The 21,758-nt window shown below is 34.2% G+C and overlaps 1 protein-coding gene across 2 annotated transcripts in view; it reads right to left on the bottom strand.

The window, feature by feature from the left end:
* Positions 1 to 2,379: 2,379 nt before the first annotated feature.
* LOC118183905 (protein tyrosine phosphatase domain-containing protein 1-like) overlaps positions 2,380 to 21,758 on the bottom strand; it is a 162,407-nt gene continuing 143,028 nt past the window's right edge. For both annotated transcript variants that reach the window (XM_035353513.2, XM_035353512.2), the window contains 4 exons: positions 19,939 to 20,655; positions 13,692 to 13,793; positions 13,454 to 13,537; positions 2,380 to 3,895 (listed from right to left, as the gene is read on the bottom strand). In XM_035353513.2, coding sequence (XP_035209404.1) covers positions 3,503 to 3,895; positions 13,454 to 13,537; positions 13,692 to 13,793; positions 19,939 to 20,655 — 1,296 coding nt within the window. In that variant the 3' untranslated portion in view covers positions 2,380 to 3,502. The remainder of the gene's footprint in view (positions 3,896 to 13,453; positions 13,538 to 13,691; positions 13,794 to 19,938; positions 20,656 to 21,758) is intronic.

The raw sequence follows: 21,758 nt of genomic DNA on the forward strand, positions 1-21,758 counted from the left end.
ATCATCCAGCAAATGTCGAACCCATACATGTTCTCCCTTCATTCTATCTCTGTCTATATATTTCTGACAAATAATATCTACCGTTGCTTCTATCTCTTAGAATGGGTATTTCAAACCCATTTACTCTCCCATATAATGTATGGGAATCTAACAGATTCTTTTTCTGATTTCCCGCTTATTCGATGCAAGTCAGCCTTTTGAGTTTTAAGATTAGGGCACTGAGGACATAGATGGTCAAAAGATCCACAGTCATAGCACTGGAGTCTTTTTCTCTTATCAAAATTCGAGTCTGACTTTTTCCCAACGTTGTGTGAAGCATCATCTTTTTTTATTTTAGAAAATGTTACCAGGAGATTAAGAAACACCTATGTGTATTTAATGTGCCTGCTTAAGTAGATTCTCAGGAGAGGTTGATGGGAGGGAAAAAGGAGTACTAGATTGATGGATTTTCTGTCATTCGAAATATTCTCAATCAAAATTAAGAACTGAGATGGGAAAATCGTTCTCTTTTCATGTATGTCCAAGGCTTTTCCCAAAGACAGGCGTATTCTTACCCGACCCGTAATTTTGAGGAATGAGTAACAAAGTTAATTTTACTTAAATCATTATTTCGAGCATGTCACGTCTGTAGCGAGTATGACTGTGGTGGAATCATTTTTCCAGACTTGATCCCCTTTGACATTGTTCTATGGGTCTCCTTAAAGGTAATGTGTACAAGCACAGATCATGTACCATCGACGAATTACGTCAGAACATCTGCCGTGAAATCCAGGCAGTGATGCCCCATACTCTGGCAGCAACATACGCGAGCATGCGTGTGTTGCTGTATGAACTGTTAGCCGTGTTGAACTGTGTGTACAGGTGAGAGGGGAGATCACTTCCAGCACCTTTTGTAAGGCACTTTCACTTCAAACATAAAGATATGTAATATAAAAAATCTGGTTACATTTCCTCTTGTTAGTCCAATACTTTTGTTTTGGCATTTTGCGTCGCACTCCTATAAATATCGGTTCACTTTTCAAATTGTTGCCACAAAATCCTGCATTATATTTGCACATTATATACTGCACAGTCCTGCATTATATTTGAAGAAATTAAATAATGAAAAATCTGCATAAATGTATGTACATTTCTCGCATTGTGATAAAACAACGGTATCTAGAGCCATCCAATTTTGAATGACGTAATCCTACTGCGAATATAGGCATCTGAAATCACAAATTTGAAATCTAGAATTTATTTTATTATCGATTTCATATTTTGTAAAACTTTAACGAATTTTTGGGCAATAAACTCAACGATTTAAAAGCGAGCAATGGCAACACTCTACGGGGGGGGGGGAACCTTTTTATCTCTAGCGCATCGAACTGAGTATCGGAAATTTTAAAGATATGCTCATTTTAAAATTATTTTGCAACATTGCTGTTGAACTAAGTTTATGGTTTAAGTGCAAAGAACTTGATATTTAATAAATAAAGGTAACACACAAAACGTTAAAAAAAAGTGCCCCTTTGGATGCAATTTAGAATCTAAAACATTTCAGATTTTTTTTTTTTCCTTTCTTTCTTTTCATCACTCTTTTCCCGGAGCCCTTTCGAGTTGGATACCCAGTAGTATGCTACTGTGGCTTAAGAGAAATATTCAATTATTTCCTTTTATTAAGCCACAGTAACACTGTATTAATGTTTATATTCAAAGCACGCTACTATGGAATAAATACTGTGTTTTTGTTACCAGATACTAGATATAGCAGCGGTTATTCTGAAAAGGTCATTAATTGAAAATTCTTCGCTTGCGACTGAAGTTCTTAGCAAGCGTTTGATAGTCTTATAAATATAAATTTAAATCTCATTATGCCAAGAAAAACAAGAGCACAGCGCATAATTATGTAAAAAAGAAAATTGACTGCTGCTGAATTTTTCAAAATAGTTGCATTCTGAGAAAGTTTCATAAAGAGAGAATTTGTATTTTCATAAAGAGATAACTCTGTTTTGCGAATCATTTTGGAGAATGGCTGCCAAAAGAGCTAAGTTTTTACTGCTGAATGCTGGTAGTTCAACCTGGGTTAATGGGTGGCTGCATGGTTGGTTTTCCCCATGTGTAACAGCTGAAAGGAGACAGTTTCCCTTAAAGTTCTTCGCAAAGGCACCTCTCTTCTCAGGCAGATAGTCCTTTCGTACTGTGCCATATTCGAATAATATAACCTAATCTAACCATCTAGCTGAATGATAAGTTTTGTTTCCACTGAACACGGTAGCCTTGCATTAATAAATCAATTTTCATTTAAAAAATAAGAAACTAAACAAGAGAAGAATCAAAAACATATTAAATTTTTATTGAAGCTAATAAAGGCACTTATGTACAGTATTAAATGTGCAGACATAAAATGAAAATTGTGAATTAGAAGATTAGAGGAAGATTTAAATACCTGAGAAAATTATTTAAAGCATACATTTACAAGTTTCAAACAATACTTTGATTCAAATTTCCATTACATCGGCTTAAAATATGTTTAAAATAATAATCTCGAAGAAAATAGTCTACCTCATTATTTATAGCTTTATTATTAAAACTATTTTGTATAGAACTTGAAACTTTTATGCTCATAAAATTAGTTTCATGCTCTTATAAGGATTTTTATTCTGATGTTTAGAATAAAGAAAATTTAGATTGACATATCTACATTTTATAAAATATTGGAACATCCATATTCACTTCTTCTTAATATATTTCTATATTTAAAAAAATTCCCTCTTTGGATTTCCTTAGAATATAGCTAGTAAGTATAATGGCATAAATTACAGCATGGAAGCCTAGTTAACATTCATGATGAAGTGAAAAAAAGTATTAAAAAATAAGTTAGAAAAATATTTGCTTAATGAAGTGCTGACATATTGTGTTAAGTTTTTAGAAAGGGAAAGAATTCTCTTTCACTGAAAATCAGCCTAAGGCGAGCTAAATTAAATACCGTGATGGAAGTAATGAAACATAAGGCCAATATAGCCCTAAAATTGAAAAAAAAAAAAAAAAAAAAAAAAGAAAAAAAGAAAAAAAAAAGGTATTAAATTCTAAAGCAAAACTTAAAACTGTTATAAGTATGTTTATATATATATATCTATAATTCTCTTTTTATCTCTGTATTGTTCGGTACACAGATAAACAGAGAAGAAACCGTGTGTGTTAAAAGATTTGTACTAATATTTGTTTGGAGTGAAAATTACATAATAAGAAGCAATCTTCATTGAGTGCTGTTTTAGACAGATAACACTTTCATTTCTTTCGCTAACAGTCTCTCATTGGAAGCATATTTCATTTTCATCAATGCAACTACCTATACCACTGTTGCGTTACAGATCATTCATTCATTTACACACACATTACATATGTGTCAATGAAACCACACTATATGTAATTTCTTATCAGTAGACCCAGGAAGCATAATGCAATACCCATTACAAGCATGCAGTATAGTTGAGCTGTTTCATCACATTATATGAAAATGTCAATGATTAGTTGGTTTACCAATAGCTTTAACCATCAAGTTCAATCCTAAGTACGCTCTTCCAGCAACTCGACTAAATTTGTTAGTATTCATGTTACCGCTTGACCTTGCACTACTGGGATGATTGTCTTCCTTAGATGTATCATCAGACTTGTTATGTAAACCGGTCACTACATCATAAAGCCCATGAACAAACATCATCAAGTGCCTGCACGTTCCTTCTCGCATCTTAGGCCATTTTGCTCCAGCAGGACACAAAGCTCCTTTAATTCCAAGACATTGATGTGTTAATGAAGCTACAAGCCTTCTTAACAAATCATCAACTATGTTGCTCGAATTTGGCACCAAACGGGCTATGAACCGGATTAGGTACTCTGTTGTATATCGAGTGCCCTGCAAGAGAAAGATGTTTTTACATAAGTAGCTTCACGTAGAAAAGAAATATAAATAGACACTAAAATTTCTGGTAGATAATAAGGACTTAAAGTGGAAAAAAAGAAATTTATGTTCCTCTAGCATTTATTTTTACATTAGTTTTAGCAGAGAAAAAATGTGTTATTTAATCTTAAGGATTTCTTGATTGAAACAAAATGAATAAAGATGCCTCTAGCTCATTCCTCCGAAGCTCGTATATTCTACTGATTTTCTATCAGATATAAAAAATAATGGATTAGTTGAAGATAAATATGGCAAGTTTTCTAAGCGAGCTTTTTCCATATGCAACACATTACAATTAAATTGGTTTCGTTCATGATGCGAAATGATTTGCTTTCTAATATAGCAAACAGTAGACACAATAGCCAAAGTTGATGTGGGGTCTCGTAAGGGTATCATTTAGCTAATTCATTAAGGTAGAGAACGCTAGGAAGAAAGAAGTGAAGCCAAAGTCGTGTTAAAGTAGTAATTGACTGAAATATCTAGAATATGCTATAGAAGCACGTATGCTGATTATCACCAAAAATCCATGTTTCACAGTCTTATATAATTACAGCCATCCGAAATTGTTGTTATCTGCCATAATCTTCTGTAATCATACTACTCTCATAACCTGTGTAGTTGTTTCAAAGTATATAACACCCATTAAAAATGTGCATCCATACTCAGTTTTAAGCAGACTTATATGAAAAAAAAATGTCATTAAAAAGTCCAGTGGAAAGAAAAAAAACGTCAAGAGAAAAGTTTCAAGTTTTAGCAAAACTGCTGTGTACCAAAGAAGGCTGGAATCAGCCCGCTTTTCAACTTCTTAGTGCTACAAATTTTTCCCGATGAGAATGATAATGATCATTAACTGTCTTTAGAGAAAACAATAAATGAGGATTTTTGAAAAACTGCGAAGTTTCTTTAAGAATTATTTCTGCTTTGCGAAAATTAAAAAGGAGGAAAATTCTCAACTTTTTCCTTCTAAATTCTTCTGACATGTGATAGTGAGGATGATCTATTTGCGTAAAGGTGAACTCTTGGATCTCGAAACAAAGGGAATGATGAAATTGGAATCAAAAGAAAGACTCAAGTACATTTTGGTACACTTGAACTCCCGATTATCAGTGTTGCGGATTATACCTGCCTCCGTTCCACAGGAAAGTTATTTGACTAGCAGTTAAAGAAGATGAAAAATTTGTGACAATTTGCAATTTTTACGGTAGTGAAACTGATTATTGAGGTTTGTCAGGAAGTTAAAAAATTAACGCTTATTCACTATTGGGGGAGCCGATCATTGATACTACAAAGTAGAAATGGTCTGCAAATAATAAAGTAAAAATATGGATCCTCGCCGGAATCATTTCTGGTGTTCAAGGGACTGAAAATGTAAGTAAAGAAAACGCGAAAGTACGGATGAAGGAAGACAAAAACTATGATGACTCAAGAATTTTACAAGTCCAAAACATTTTTGATACAGTAGGTCAAGAGAGAACGCGAAATGGTAAAATATTGTAAAATGAAGGTAAAATAACAAAAGTAGCCACGGTAGGCAAAGAAATAGTTGATGTATGGGTGAATAAACTGAGTTCACATTTAGTGATGTACCGCAGTTTTTGCCATGATTTCTGAAATAATGTCTAAGTTTTAGAGTAAAAAAAAAAAAAAGTAATATAATTTTTTTTCAGAAGAAAAGTTAAAAACCTGTATAAATTTTATTATTTTAAATTAATTTAATTTTAGACATACTCTGTATGTCATTCATTTAGAGCCTCTAAATAGTATAATTTTTACAATTTTACTGTGCTGTTTTTGGATTCCCCGTGTTTTCGGATGTCCATGCATATCCATCCATTAATTAGAGTAAATAATCGGGAGCTCATTTCATTATGAAGAAAGAACTTGTTAGAAGAAGAATAAGCATTTCAAAACAATGATTTATATCTGGGAAGAGGAAAATTATCCAGACTAAGAATCCAAATCAATTTTTAAATAACGTACGACAACTTTTGGTATACACCAACTTCTTATAATAGTAAGTAACCTTCGCTTTCACTTTAAAAAAATTAAATCATTCAAAAGTCACGAAACGAACTTTCAGATATGTGAAAGTCCATGGAAATTCTCGTATTTCAATAAAATTTTATATTATAGAACTTAAAATACACTCATGTTCATAAATTAAGGATAATTCGGAGTCGCGGAAATCGAACACTAAAATAAATATATCACCTGTAAAATCACTACGCACATCTTCAAGAATCATATGCAAATTTCAGGAAGTAACCAGATGACACCGATGGTACGTCACAATGACGAGAGTGTAAGAGAGTGATATATAAGGAATACAGGCAAAGAACTAAAATTGTTCGCAGGCGCTTTATAAGCATTTCAGTGCAATAACTGAATAGTTAGGACACAAAGGACGCATTTGGATGATTTTTTACGTGGTAGAATTATCGGCCGTCTGGAATGTGGGCGTACCCAACTGGAAAAGTATCAGACGAACATGAAATTGCCCAGAGTGTCATCTCCAGGCTTTGGCAACGAGTCCAAGATGATGGTAATGTGAGTAGACGTTACAGCACAGGTCGCCCCAGAGTTACAACGCCGAATGAGGACCGGTATTTGGCAGTTACTGCCAAAAGAAACAGGCGGAGCACAGCCTCAGACTTGTCTCGTCAGCTCTGTTCAGCCACTGGTACGACAATTTCAAGGCAGACCGTGTACAGACACTTAGGGCAGATTGCTCTATATGCTCGTAGACCTGTCAGATGCGTTCCACTTACTGCAACTCACTGTCGCCTGCGGTTAGCCTGGAGTAGAGAGATGCATTGTGGACACCGCAACAGTGGGCTTGTGTGATGTTTTCCGACGAGTCCAGGTTTAGCTTGCAGTCTGATTCTCGCCGGGCTTTCATATGGAGAGCTCCAGGTACCCGTTACCACCAAGAAAACATCATTGAACGATAGCGTTACGGTGGTGCAGGAGTGCTCGTTTGGGATGGAATTATTCTGGGTTCCAGAACTGACCTGCATTTTCAAATTGGAACCATAACAAGAAAAATCTATCGGGACGTCATTCTGGAACAACATGTACGTTTGTTTCGGGGCGCCATGGGCGCACAATTTGTGTTTATGGATGACAACGCCCGTCCTCACCATATGCAAACGTCGTAAGCGAATGCCTTCAATCGGAGGATATCACCCGTATGGACTGGCCAGCATTCTCAACGGACTTGAATCCAGTAGAGCACGTGTGGGACATGCTTGGCCGACGAGTTGCAGCCCGTCAACCTCCTCCTACATGTCTACCGGAATTTCGGAGAGCATTGCTTTTTGAGTGGTGTAATATCCCTCAAGATCAGATCGATAATTTGATACTCAGCATGCCTAGGCGTTGTACGGACTGTATTGCATCGTCTGGGAGACATATAATGTATTAACAATCATACCAACCATGTAATATTGTTTTTTTGTAAATAGGTTTTTTTTTTTTTTTTAATTTGCTCCAGGGAGAAAAAATCGCTAATTTTTTTAATAATATCAAACATATAGCTTCTTTTTTTGCTCTTTACCTTTTGTTTAATAAATAAGCTTTACAAATAAGTCAAATTTGTTTTGCTTCTAACTCTTCCTTTGCCTGATTTTGCATTATCCTTAATTTATGGACATGAGTGTAGATATTTAAAGAATATGGTGCTGTTATGGGTTTTACCCAATTGTAGAAGCAGTAACCATAAAAATATAAGCTGCGCTTTCATCGAAATGAGAAAATGGAGCTGTACTTTAACAGACACAAATATAACTCCAGTAAAACCCTTCAATTTTAAGACCAAAAAGGTTGCCAGTTTATTGGTCATTTACATTTATTCACCGAATTCGGTAAGTCAGTTGAAATAACTGTTCTGATGTTAGGTAAGACTATATGAAATAGCAGGAATGGAATTTATTAGGAGGTATTTTTAATCATAAATACATATTAGCATAATACAGGATGAAAGTTTTTTGGCTGCTTCATACCAGTCTTTTCCGTTACTTCTAATACTGCATCAGTTAAAAAAAGGATGTCAAACTCGCGGGCCGCATGCGGCCCACAACAAATATTTTTGCGGCCCGGCCAATATATCGGCAAATAATAATATACAATAATAAAATAACATATCGACGAAGAAAAAAATGAAATGTTTACTGCTAAGTAATTAACGATAATTTATTCAGTGTTGTTAGATTACTCACAGCGAGCTGACACACACACTACTTAAATTACAAATGTGTGTGAGTAGCTTGCGTTCAGCTACCTTCGGCTTTTGGGGGACACGTGCACTCAGAACTTGTACGCATCCCCCGATAGCCGAATGTGGCCGAACTCATGGTCTCAGTTTTCCAATCATAGTTTGGTACGATATATTGGTGCATGCATATGCATGCACTTTGCTTTATTATTAATTATTACTTAATTCATATTGTTACGGATTTCATAGTTATTTATTTAGTTAGTTTTTTTTATTTAGAATTGTAATTAGATTTGCTTCATGTTGCCTTAGCAACGCAGACGATTTTTGAAAAGACAGCTGCGTTGGAAGGTTAAAAATAGAACAGCGCGTGCATTTAATACCTAATAAATAAATATCTCGTAATTGCTGTTGCCATCCACAAAAATCCAGATATTTATAGATGTTTCCAGTATATTCGAGAAATTAATTATAAAGCTTATAAAAGCCGAGAACAAACAACTCATCTCAGTAGTAGCTGTAGTTCTAGCGAACTGTTTGTTTACTTAATGCTGTGATTGATTTGTAGCGATTTCGCTGTGAGATAGAATTAGTTTCTCTGTTTTGAATTGATTTTTGCTAAACGTTTGACATTTTGTGATATTGTTAGAATATTTTTGAAGAAATATTTCAGCATTTTGATTTATCTCTTGTGGAAAGAATACATTTTTGTTAACTTTTTAACGTTAACCGTGTTTATTCCAGCCCTTTGTATTCAGTATGTCTATATCAAAACCAAGTGGTAGTAAAATTAAACGAAAAATCGCTGACGAACATAGAATATTCCAAGTAAAATGGGAATTAGAATATTTTTGCTGTGAAATAAAAGATAAAATAATCTGCTTGATATGTAATAATACTATTAATGTGCCAAAGTTATATAATATTAAACGTCATTACGAACAACACAAATCGAAATATAACAATTACGAAGGATTAATGAGAAAAGAAAAGTTGAAAGAGCTCAAGTTAGGAGTGAAAAAGCAACAGTCCATGTTTAGCAAAGTATTGCAAGAAAGTGAAGCGGCGGTACATGCAAGCTACGTCTTGTCCGAGTTGATAGCTAAACATTCGAAGCCTTTTACTGACGGTGATTTCATCAAGGAATGCCTAATGAAAGCTGGAGAAATTGTTTGTCCTGGAAATGTGAAGGCTTTTCAATCAATTTCATTGTCTCGAAATACAGTTGCGGAAAGAGTTACTTATTTAGCCGCGAATTTAAGTGATCAGATCAAAGCAAAATCGTTATCTTGCCGTTGGTTATCTTGCTCCAAGATTCTCAAACAATTCTGGGATTTGAAAGAAGAAATATGTCAGTTTTTAAAAACGAAAAATCAAGACGTAAGTTTGTTTTACGATCCAATATGGATACAAGATTTATCTTTCTTGGTTGATCTAACCAAACACTTAACCGATTTAAATTTATCGTTACAAGGAAAAGATCATATCATTACGAACATGTTTTACATAATTAAAGCATTCAAATGTCAACTAGTTCTTTGGGAAAAACAACTTAAAAATGAAGATTTGACGCACTTCCCGACGTGCAGCATGAACAAATCAAGTTTAGATGATACACTTGTTCGTATCAAAAATACGCAGAAAAAATTTCAAATTTAACAACTGGATTTGAAACGAGGTTTAATGATTTTAGTTCCCTAGAAGACAATTTTTGTTTTTTTTTTGTTTTCTTCGATTTTCTCAATAAGTATTGACTCAGTACCCAGCCATATGCAAATGGAGGTGATCGAGATTCAATGCAACTCAAATTTGAAAGCAAAATTCATTGAAGTGGGCGTGCCTGAATTTTACAAATATTTACCAGCCAGGTTTGAAAATACTCGAAAATTCGCATATGAAATTATTTCCATGTTTGGTAGCACTTATCGGTGCGAGCAGTTATTTTCAGTCATGAAAGGTAATAAGTCTCCTATTAGAAACCGTATTAATGATGCTCACCTTGGGTCAGCGTTGAAAGTTATCACTGCAAACAAAATTTCTCCCGAAATAGGAAAGATAATAGCAGAGAAGAGATGTCAAGTATCAGGACGTAAACATTAAATTTTTCTTGTTCTTTTCTATATAAATATATATATATGTTTATTATTGTATTATTCGAAATAAATCTACGTTTCTATGAATATTGATTTTTTTTTTCTTTTTTTTTTTCGGCCCGCCTAAAGTTAAACCTTGTTTGTTTGGCCCAAGTGTACCTATGAGTTTGACATCCCTGAGTTAAAAAATAGGCAAAATATTTGATGCGAATTAGATATGTCCTATTTTTGAAGCTAGCTTGTAACGCTTTCAATGGTTTATTGATAATTTGAAGATGAAATCTCATCTTCAAGAAGTAGAAATTATTTATGGTAAATCAATGAAATGTAAGCGACACGGGAAGGGGCGTAAGAAAAATGCCTACACACATTGCTGACCATTGAAATTGGTACACCATGCAGGCAGTATGCAACAAACAATGATATAGCGTTGCTATTTATCATAACACTGCTGTATCCTCAATTTCGTCGCCAACTGAAATGGATCGTCTATTCTTCACAGTCAGAATGGAAGGGAGATCGAAGATTTACGAATCTTTTCTAGCTGTCTTTCTCATCTGCAGTACTGACAATTAAAATTGCTACATGCTATGATATGCAAATGATTAGCATTTCAGCGCATGTGCGCAAAGTAAGTATAATTAACGCCATTTGTATTGTTTATCAATAGCAAGATTGTGCAGCGGGTTTTTCATTTGAAAATCGCATTTAGATGTTGGTTGTTTGTGAGGTCATTCTGTGCCACGAGTAAGAAAGAGATGCTCCTACCAGCCCTCGTCGAAATTCGACTGCAACAGGGTTATGGCCTATCTGAGCAGCGGTTTGTTGACATTGCTGCTCATGTTGTTAGGGATCCTATGATTGTCAGGCAAATTTGGAACTAATGGCTTCAGGACGGCCATACTGAACGCCAAAGATCTCAACGGCCTCGGGCCACTAATAATGGATAAGACAGACATGTCGTCCTCATGGCCGTGCGCGATCGTACAACCACGTCACGAACTCTGATTCAGGGACTTGGCTCGTGTGCAGGACGAAACGTGTCGACAAAGACAGTGGGAACACATCAGCAGCAAGACGGAACTGTGTTAGCACGGCAACTATTGCTGCGGCTTCCCTTGACGTTGCAGCAAAGACTGGCAGATTTACAGTGGTGAGGCGAACGAAGACACTGAATGGAGCAGTGGCACCTCGTCGTCGTTTCAGATGAATCCTGGTTCTACGTACAGCATCATGATCGACGTATCCATGTATGGCGGCTACCAGGAGAACAAAAGTTGTCAGCTTGCATTTGTCATCATCATACGGGCACAGCACCTGGCGTGCTGTTATGTGGTGCCATTAGGTACACATTCCAGTCACCTGTTGTTCGTATAGCTGGTAATGTGTACAGCTCCCGTTATATTTCTGAAGTGTGAAGGCCCGTGGTTGTGTGCTATCTGCTAGCGTCACGCCAACTTATCACAATCACATACTGCCTATGCTATCCCGACCTTTCTCGATACAGAGGGTGTTCGACGGTTGCCAGGGTCAGCACAGGCCAAAACCTTTACTTTTTAAAGTTAGTACAAAGTTCTTATTATTAATGCTTTGAATAAGGTAAATGTTAAAAATTAATTAAAGATTCTCATTTTAATTAATTTGTAGAATTATCATTCAAGTTCTTTAGCCAGTTATTTTATGTTAAATTGCTTTCCTATCGATATCGTTTCTGTTTTCCTACCGGAATATAAATTTCTAGCTCGCGCGATATTCATATTAGATTAAAAAAAAAAGTAGATGCATTTAAAGGAAGGATTTAGAGGGTAAATTCAGAGTGTGTTCTGCCTGCTTGAGGGTCACGTTGCTAAATTTTCATTCTCTCGCGATTAGTATTCTGCGGCGATGAGTTATTCTTGCTATTAGGCTTGTTTACTCCGACTTAGGTCAGAGCCAGCTTACGTGTTATTGGAATTGGGAAAACATTAGGCTGTACTTAGGTTAATTAATTTTAGTTCATCTATTATCTTTAATTGAAACCATAATTGTTGACTTTTGTAAGCACGAGTTTGTGCCCACTATTTAACTTTATCTGAGTTAATAAAAAGGTCCTTTACACCCTTTCTCTGTCTCTGTGGTACTTACAAGACATAGTAAGAATTTACAGCTTGTCTTTTTTTGTCGCAGAATTTTGGTTTAATTTTATACTACCTAAGAAGACCAAACTCTAGAAACCAATTAAGTAGCTCATGTACAATTATCGAAGGGAAGAAGCAAAATGTATCCTCAACGAAGCAATGAATTGCAATATTATTTGAAAGAATCGACTGTTGCCCTGACCATCGCGTTCTCCAGATCTCTTACCCATTGACAACATCTATTCATGAGTTGCCGTGAGACTAGTATGCCTCCACTTGCCAGCTACTACGATTCATAAACTCTGAAATAGGACTGATGCCGCATGGAATGAAGTACCCGTATCTGTCATCCAAGCTCAACTTAATTCGATGCCCATCCAGATTATAGCCATTGTTGCTGCCAGATGAGGCTTCACAGTGTACTGAAATATGCACGCTGTGTGCTGCAAATCAGCTGCAAATTTATTCATGTTTTCCACTCTGTTTTGATTGTTATATTGTATTAGATCCCTGCTATGCCCGTTATACATATTAATATCCATTATATTGTATATGTACAATAAATAAGATTTTATTATCTGCTTTCTTCCGTGGCGTAGCAACTTTAATGGCCAGCAGTGCATTTTAATGAGGAGTTATCTCCAAAAGGGAAGCTCTAGTAAGCTCCTTTTCTATACGTTTATGTCTTGTTCAACCATGCTATCATTGTTCTGCTCCTTGTTTTCTGAAAAATTTACTTTTTATCCGATTCCTTCCAATAAATGTGTAATGCCAAATAGAACTTTACTGACATACTCTGTATTATGTGTTAACAACATAGCGCATTTATGTAAAAGACAATAATATATTTTAACCCGTCCTTTTCTAAATTGTGGACACTAATTTATATCCTCGAACATAGGATCTGGGGCAGGAGACAAAATAACGAGTGTGTGTCAATATTTTTTGGTCAGCGGAATATCAATAGTTATAGATATTAAAAAACCTGCTACACTACTTCCCGATCACCTCTTACGACTTTTCCTTTTCTGAGTAAATTAATAGATAAAGAGATAGATTTATAGAATTAAACACATTTTTTACTACTTACTTTATCTAGTCGAACTAAAGCATCTACTGGCTTCTCTGCTCTAATGACAATGTAGGTAAGATCATGTTTTGATAATATTGGTTCCTGAAAAAATGTTTAGTTGAAATAAAAAAAAAAAAAAAAAATACGATTTTCTATTAATAAAGTAACATTCAGTACATTTTGAATTTTGATTTCCAAAAATTTGCAGCATATGAAAGCAATTAAAATTTGAAGTCAGTTTCAAACATATATTTACCTTCAAATGTTCAATCCAGCTCCACATTAAAGCAGTCAAGAACATAATATCCTTTTCTCTCTTTAAACGTTCCCACGCAGATGATCGGTTATTTAGTTCTTTCTAAAACATATGTAAACAAATAAAATTATTGTTTTTAATAAGGTAATATATACACACATTTTAAATATACTCATATTTATGAAAATTACAACATATCTTTAGAAGATTCAATAAAAAGCATAACTGAAATGTATCATTTTGAAATATTTTTCGATAAATTATATGTTTTTTATCACCAAGTTTCCTCAAATCAGCCAGAATTAAATGAGACTAATAAACATCTAGATAACGCTATTGGCAGAGTTCTAAATTGTTTGTTACCACGATGGGCAGCATGCAGTCAAGTCCGGCTCCAAGCATAGGCAGCCACCTAGGGCGCCGAATTTCAGAAAATGTCAGCTTAGTTGTTCGCACAAGCAACAAAATTTCCTGATGGAAAAGGATGATGCACTAAAATACAGTAATTGTTCACATTAAGCATGCTGAAGAGCGGATTTTTAAATACTCAAAAAAAAAAAAAAAAAAAAAAAAACAGAAACGAACATCACATGTTTATTAGAAGAGCGCTATGATTACGTAAGCCTACGTTTGGACATCTCTTACGAAATGTAGGATATATGAATGATGAAATTATTTATATCTTTGAGACTGCTTTTTACACTTTATCGCTATAATTTTACCAGTCTAAGATTAGCTATTAACAGATCATGCTATTTTTTTTTTTTTTTTTTGTGAATCAGTTTTTATTTCCTCATCTAAAAATTGTATACTTGCTTTTAATTTTCTTTCGCGTCTGCTGTTATAGTTAATTTGACTTTTGTATGGTAAGATATTAGTTACTCTAAGTCAACTAAAACGTTGATTTTGTTCCCACAAGCAGCTCTTAAATAAAGGTATATTTTGCCTTGAATTGTTAACATAGTTAATTTACAAGGCAGTCGCAGCTGTACTGATCACCTACGCCACCGAAAAGGCTGGAGCTTAGTCTGGGCAGTACGAATTGAGAAATGAAGAAAATATAGCCATCTAGATTGAAAGGGTAACGCAGAAGAAGAAAGTAGAAAATTATTCGATAGTCTTTATTAAATTTTTCAAACGTGAAAGACTTGCGGAAGCTGAAAATTTGGGAACTGTTATTGGTAAATTCATCTCAAAAAGAGAATAATGTAAATGTTGATAATGAGAACTCCACACTGTGGGAACAACATGAGAAAGCATCTAATATGTAGTTTGATGGAGTTCCGATATTCGCTAGTCTTCAAATCCTTCGTATGCAGACAGCCGAAATAAGTCACAAAAGTATCCGGTAGTCTTATTAAATTTTTCAAACGTGAAAGACTCGCGGAAGCTGAAAATTTGGAAACTCTTGTTTTGAAATTCATCTCAAGGAGTAATGAATTGTATAAGGAGAGAACAATGTAAATGTTGATAATGAGAACTCATCACTGCGAGAACAACATGGGAAAGCATCTAATATACAATCTGATGGAGATCCGATATTCGCTAGTCTTCAAGTCTTCTGTGTACAGAAAACCGAAATAAGTCACAAGTTTGAGCGCACGCTTTCGTAACAGAACCTGAAAAGCTTGAGAAAGATTTGTTAGATCCGTCAACGTGGCCGTTACAAATATACATTAGAACTGAAAATTTTCTAGTAATATTAACAGCCAATTTTTTTGGCTGCAACTCAAGACAGATATATAAAATTAAAACTAAGTTAAAAAATCAGCCGATGATGCGCAGAGATAATTAACGAGAGTTGGCTCTTAGCCCAACCACCGACGTACACAAACCGGCAGTTACTACGTACAGCCATAAAATAGCAAGCTTAAATCAACGAAACAACGTGGCCGAACGGTAGAACACGCTGTGTCTGTAGTAACTCAGACACCAGCTTAAATAGTATCTTTCTACCCAACTTTACATAACACGCAAAACTGAAATATCATTCTGGCAGGAATTAGAAAAGGGAGAAAATGGAAAAGATAAGTAACTTTTGAACAAAAACTGGTTAGTTTAAAACTAAATGATTCTCTACAAATACATACATCACGTGTCTGCAAAAATCCTTATACGGTCATTTTTTTTTCCGCATTTGTAGGTCTTAGACATTTACTTCCAGTTACAAAATTGTTTCCAATAACGCAAAATATTCATGATTTAACATTTTAAGATTTAAAATGAATCAATTTTTAAAAAATGAAACATAACATTTTATGCATTATCTATAGTTACAATTAGGAAAACTTTATGCCTATAAAAAATAAAACACAAAAATTTCACGTTTGCATGATGAAAAGTGATCGATATAACTTCAAAATTTGGAATTTTTGACGTCATTTTCGATTTGGCCTGTGTTGTCGTTTATCAAATAAATTAAAATTATTCGGTGTCCATTTTTTCCCCTGAAGTGTCATCCAATGATATTCTTTTGTGATTTACTAGAGGGTAATATTTTTTAATTTATTATTTTGTTAAAATTAGTACTCTGAAAGAATTTTCACTCAGGTAATTTAAAAGTTTCTCTTGGCGACATTCTCATGAAATTTTTTTAACTTAAAATCATAATCAAATAATCATATAAAAATTCATTAAAATTAAATGTGTATTTTTTTATTTATTCAAATAATTATTTAATTTTATTAGTTATGTGCTTATACTGAAATTTTCCAGAGATTTCTAAAAGATAAATTCTGTAATATTTCCTTTTTAAAATATACTGGTAAATACTTTTCACATCAGTTTGCATAGAAACACCCGTCATTTAATCCATTAGTACCAGAAATATCTTATTAAACTAATATTTTGTAGAAATGCAAACATTTTCCTCTTCAGTTTATGTACGAGCAGATCTCAAACTTTAAAAATTAAATACATCGGTCAATTTTCGCCATACGCCAGTCGCCTTTTCAGTATTTTATTTTTTATAATAAGTATAAAATTTTCCTAAATGTAAGTAATAGGGACTGGGGAACCATATAAATGATCATCAACGTGATCTCTAAACTGCAGTTAGATACAGTTAGATCTCTAAACTGCAGTTAGATACAGTTAGATCTCTAAACTGCTAAGCAGCTAGAATTTTTATAAAATTACTTTTTTAATTTAAAAATTGTAAAAAATTGAATATTTGCGATACTTTTGTTATTGGAAGTCTATTTGAAAAACAACTGTTACAAAAATAAAGGGCTGGTAAGGAGTTTGTAAACGCAGTTATATGCGTGTAAGTAAACCAAATACACTGGAGGAAAGAATTAAAAGAACAACCTTAAAACCTCGTATAACTTGAATGATTTTGTAGCTAAGAACATGGAACTAGTAGCACAAAATATTTGTTTTACCATGCTGACACAGTTTTAAAACGCAGAACTGCTTATTTCTGGAAGGGTGGTCTTTATTTAATTAATAAGGATATAGGAAATATGATATAAAGTAGAGCAAGGAAAATTTGGTGTACCAACTGTTTTTGAGGTACAAAAAAAAAAAAAAAAAAAAAAAAAAAAAAAAATTAACAAGATGGGTAAACGCCCCTGACCGAATTGCAAACTTTACAGCGATTTTCCATGTTGTTTATTAGATCGTTCTGGAGCTTCTTTGATAACAAAATGCATTTATAATGAATATCATCTTAAAGTTCTTAGAAATTGCTAGTAGAAGGTTTAAGTAGTGATGTAAGTCGACGTCCTGGTGCGTCACATATATGTTCTATCAGATTTAAATCCGGTTATCGTTGGATTCTTTCGTCATCAAGATAATTAGTCACTAGCGCAGCGCCATGAAGAAGAGCATTATCGTCCATTAGGAGGAAGTTATTATCAATTGCGTCTTTTAACAACTTGACATAGGGATCAAGAACCTCATCTCCGTCAAATTTTACACTTTGGTTGCCAATGAATGAACGGTTGATGCTACAGCGCATCTGATCTCCGCCAACTGGCAGGATATTTAAGAGGAGAAATTACGATTCCAGGTCATAAATTCTTCACGAATTTCATTCCCTGTACAGTAACAGTAGACAGTAACTATGCCTCGCATACAGGTGCGCGAACGGTATGCTCAGATGTCAGAATTTGAGAGAGGTCGTTAAGTCTCCCTACTATTGGAATAATATATAAGAACCCTCTTAATAATTTCCATTATTTTCCTTCCAGATATTAACATTTCAGTTCTTGAGTCGCCTTTCAGAACACAGCCGGAGAAATTCAGCATAACCGTAAGAGATAAAATCGCAGAATTTTATTTTGTAAATCGGTGGTGCATTGTACGCACACAGAGAGCACATATGCGTTCTTATCAAGTGAGGAAGCCGCTCTCTAAATCTTCGATAATTCATCTAACTGATCGTTTCCAGCAACAGAGATCTGTAATAAAACTTCTGAAAAAAATATTTGGCCTTTACTTATTTGATGACGAGAGAGGTAATACAGGAATAAGAAACTGGGGTACGATGCGAAGAAAGGTTAGAAAAGTTTGTTCGTTTAGCTGTTCAGAGCATTTGGTGGCAGCAAGTTGAAGCAACTGCCCATACCAAGAGACAGACTTTGCACCTTCTAAGAAACATGTTTGGAGAACGAATAATTTCAAGAAATATAGATTTTGGTTAACTATCAATTCGCCCGATTTAAATCGCTCCAAATTTTTTTCTTGGGGCCATCTAAGCCATCGCGTTTACAGTACTCAATCCCGCAATATCCAGTAACTGAAGGCAAGCATTCGAACAGAATTTTGTGCAATACAAATAGGGCGCGCTGATCTATGTCATTAGAAATGCGCTGTAAGGGGCTTGCCAAGCGGTGAATGAAACTCATTTGCCTGACATTCTCTTTCTTAATAAGGCAACAAATTTGCCAATGTTTTAGTGTCATATGTAGAAATATTATTTCACTCAATAAAGAAATAAAGTTACCAGGCTTTTAAACAGTAACGCGACTTTTGGACCGCATTCTGTATGCTTTATTAATATTGGTATTGATCCTTTTTTTATCTAATTTTCGTGATCTTGAAGGGAATAGAGTAAATCACAGGTCGTAAGTAAATTAATACAAATTTTTTGCTTTTACAAATTTATAATTTACTTAATTTTCTTAATTGACTTTTAGCTGGATTATATGGTCATTGATTTATTATAGAAACCAGGTCGAAGATATCTACCTGCATATCTTATCTCTGTCCCACCTGACGACATAAATTAAAATGCAGTTAGCTTTTTGTATCCTTTCGTACTTTTTCGTATCCTTTAATTGTTTTCATTAAATATGCTAGAACTTTGTACTGGCTTCGAATTAAAGTTCTTTCTATACCCTTTAGAAAATATTTCCTACGATTTTACACTGGATTTTGGAACTGACTAGAGATTCACTTCGTTATTTACCTTGTACTTTATTATTTACTGCTTACTGCTCAACAGTATTATCAAACTTTTACCTGGTGATCTGCAGTTTTCTCCCAAAATTTCTAAAATTCTATTATTGCTTTTAGTTATAGTTTTGGGCTTTGGAAACACACTGAGGATTATTATTACGCTTATTGCAGTGGTTACTACTAACGTTATTTTAACTTTTATTCCCTTTTATCTGTAGGCTAACATGCGTTTTCATTTTCGGAACTTTAATCCTTTATTGAACTATAACAAAACTTAATTTTGCATTTCTAACCTCTACATACATACACGCACTTATATTTATTTATATATTTGTGTATGTATGTGCATATTGTTCACCCACAACAATTACATTATAAAAATAATATTTTATTTATGATTATAAAACGGAGAGAATTAGAAAATAAAAGGTGTCTATAATAATATGGGTATTTATGATAAAAATTAATTTCGAAAATGCGATATAATAAGATTACGAAAACAAATTTTGCATTTATTATCAAGCAGCTTCCCTTTATTCAGTAGAATGTATATAACATTATAAAAGATATAGATCAGGAATAAAGTTTGAGGATTTTATTAAAACTTTTATGAAAGTATTCCTAAATGTAGCATTTTGAAATCCTTGTTACATTTGAAACCTTTATTTTTTGGCAGTTTATATCTACTTCTTTAATTACAGATTTATGAATTTAAAAGTTTAATTTCTGTACGCATATTAGATTAAATTGCACACATTAATGTATACTAAACGTTTCTATGTTGCAAGAATATTTTAAAAAATTCTGTATTTTAACTACATTTTTTATAAATAAATTATGTTACCTGAAATTGTTTCAGCTTATTTTGGAAATCATTCCCTTGCAAAAGATGATCGCTTAATAAAGCTTTCACAACATCTGTGGGGGCAACACGGTCTTCCATTAGCACTGTGTCGCCATCATTTGTACTTGATCCATCATTGGAACTTAGTTCCAAGTGATTATTCAGTTCTTGATAGCAAGTGTTATTCGCCAGATACAAGCCTGAATGTCCTTCCATTAACATAGAATCTATACTTTCATCACTTGTTTCAAAATCATCATCTCCGTAGTCATTATAATCGTCGAGATATTCATCTTGATACATTCTTCTTTCTGCCGACAAACTTCCTGTACTCCTTCCATCGGGAGGCAAACGGTTTTGAAGATCGGGTGTCGAAGCATAATCTGCAGAGCTTTGGTCACATCTTGAATCGCAGGTGTCCAAATAATAAGCGGCACCCCTGCTTGGCGGTCCTGTCCGTTTTGTTAAATCCGCATTCTTAAGTTCTTGACTTCCATCTGGAGATGTAACGGAAGTATCACCTGATGAGCAGTCTAAGTCCATCATTGTGAGACTGGAAGATGGTCTCCAATGACTGTCATCGCTCAGCGTAGCTGATAAAAAGTAATTGCAAAAACTGATTGGGCTGTCCATATCATAGCATATTTGTTGAAGAATTGGTGACAGCATATTACAATTTGCAAGATGCAACAGACGTTCACATATAATGTACAAGATCTATGAAAATAAAGACAAAAATAAGTAATGGATGATATTAATTTTAAGGTTATATATAGTTCTAATAATAAACTGATTTACTGGGAAACATAAAACTGAAAACCTTAATTTAATTCAGTTTTTCAGTATTCAGTATCTTTACTTCTCATAAGCTCAAAATTTAATTAAATCCGTAAATAACGTTTTAGTGCATAAGCAGTGAAAGGAACTGAATAAGAAATCATAAATGCAACTAAATTGAGCAACAAATTTTATTATACTGCATTACGATTACAAAATTAAAGATACCAGTTCTCTGCAATAAATAAATTTCGAATTCTGATCCTCACATTAGTCTGAAAGGAGTCAAGTAAATAAGTATTACATTGTTTACCTGAATATACATATTTTACCTTTTTGATGCAACTACTAAACAGAAAGTTGTTTGCGAAAATAAGAACAAATTGCATTCGGCTGATTCATGAGAAAAACTTAATGTGAAACAAGCATACATTTAATAGAATTGTGTCCTAAAATCTTAAAGCAGGACTTAAAGGTAAGTTAACTAAAATTAGGCATGAAAGGAAATGATAGTGTGTTTTAATTTTCGAATGAAAACACCCACTTTTTTTCCTGCGCAAGTTAATCAGCGCATTGAAAAATCAAAAGTACCGTTAGAATGAAACACGTATGATGAAAATTGCCAGCATAAAACATTTGCAAAGAAGAGCATTGAACACAAGAGAGGAGAGGGGGGGGACTTTTATTGGATTTATAAGTTTTCAATGTGCCTACCTTCGCAGACGATAACGCGTTGTATGCGGGAATTCGTTTACAATCTATGACGAACCATCACAAGAGGAATCGGTATAACTTCACGCTTTCTGGCATCTTTCAATTCTTAGATTTCAAATAACCCCAGAACCAGAAGTCCACCTGAGTGAAGTTGGGGGACCGCGGGGCAAAGTTACGAGAAACAGCGCGTCGACTTTAGGAATTTTTTCTTCATCAGGTATGAAGATAGCAAGTGGTCGCTGTGGGTGTTATAGACGACACATTACTGCTTAACTGGAAACGTAAACTCCAAGAACTTCGTTCACTGGGCTGATGAAAATCCTCACGAA

Source organism: Stegodyphus dumicola, chromosome X1 (genome assembly GCF_044657685.1).
Source record: "Stegodyphus dumicola isolate Sdum_Otavi_A_Nest chromosome X1, ASM4465768v1".
Taxonomy (NCBI): domain Eukaryota; kingdom Metazoa; phylum Arthropoda; class Arachnida; order Araneae; family Eresidae; genus Stegodyphus; species Stegodyphus dumicola.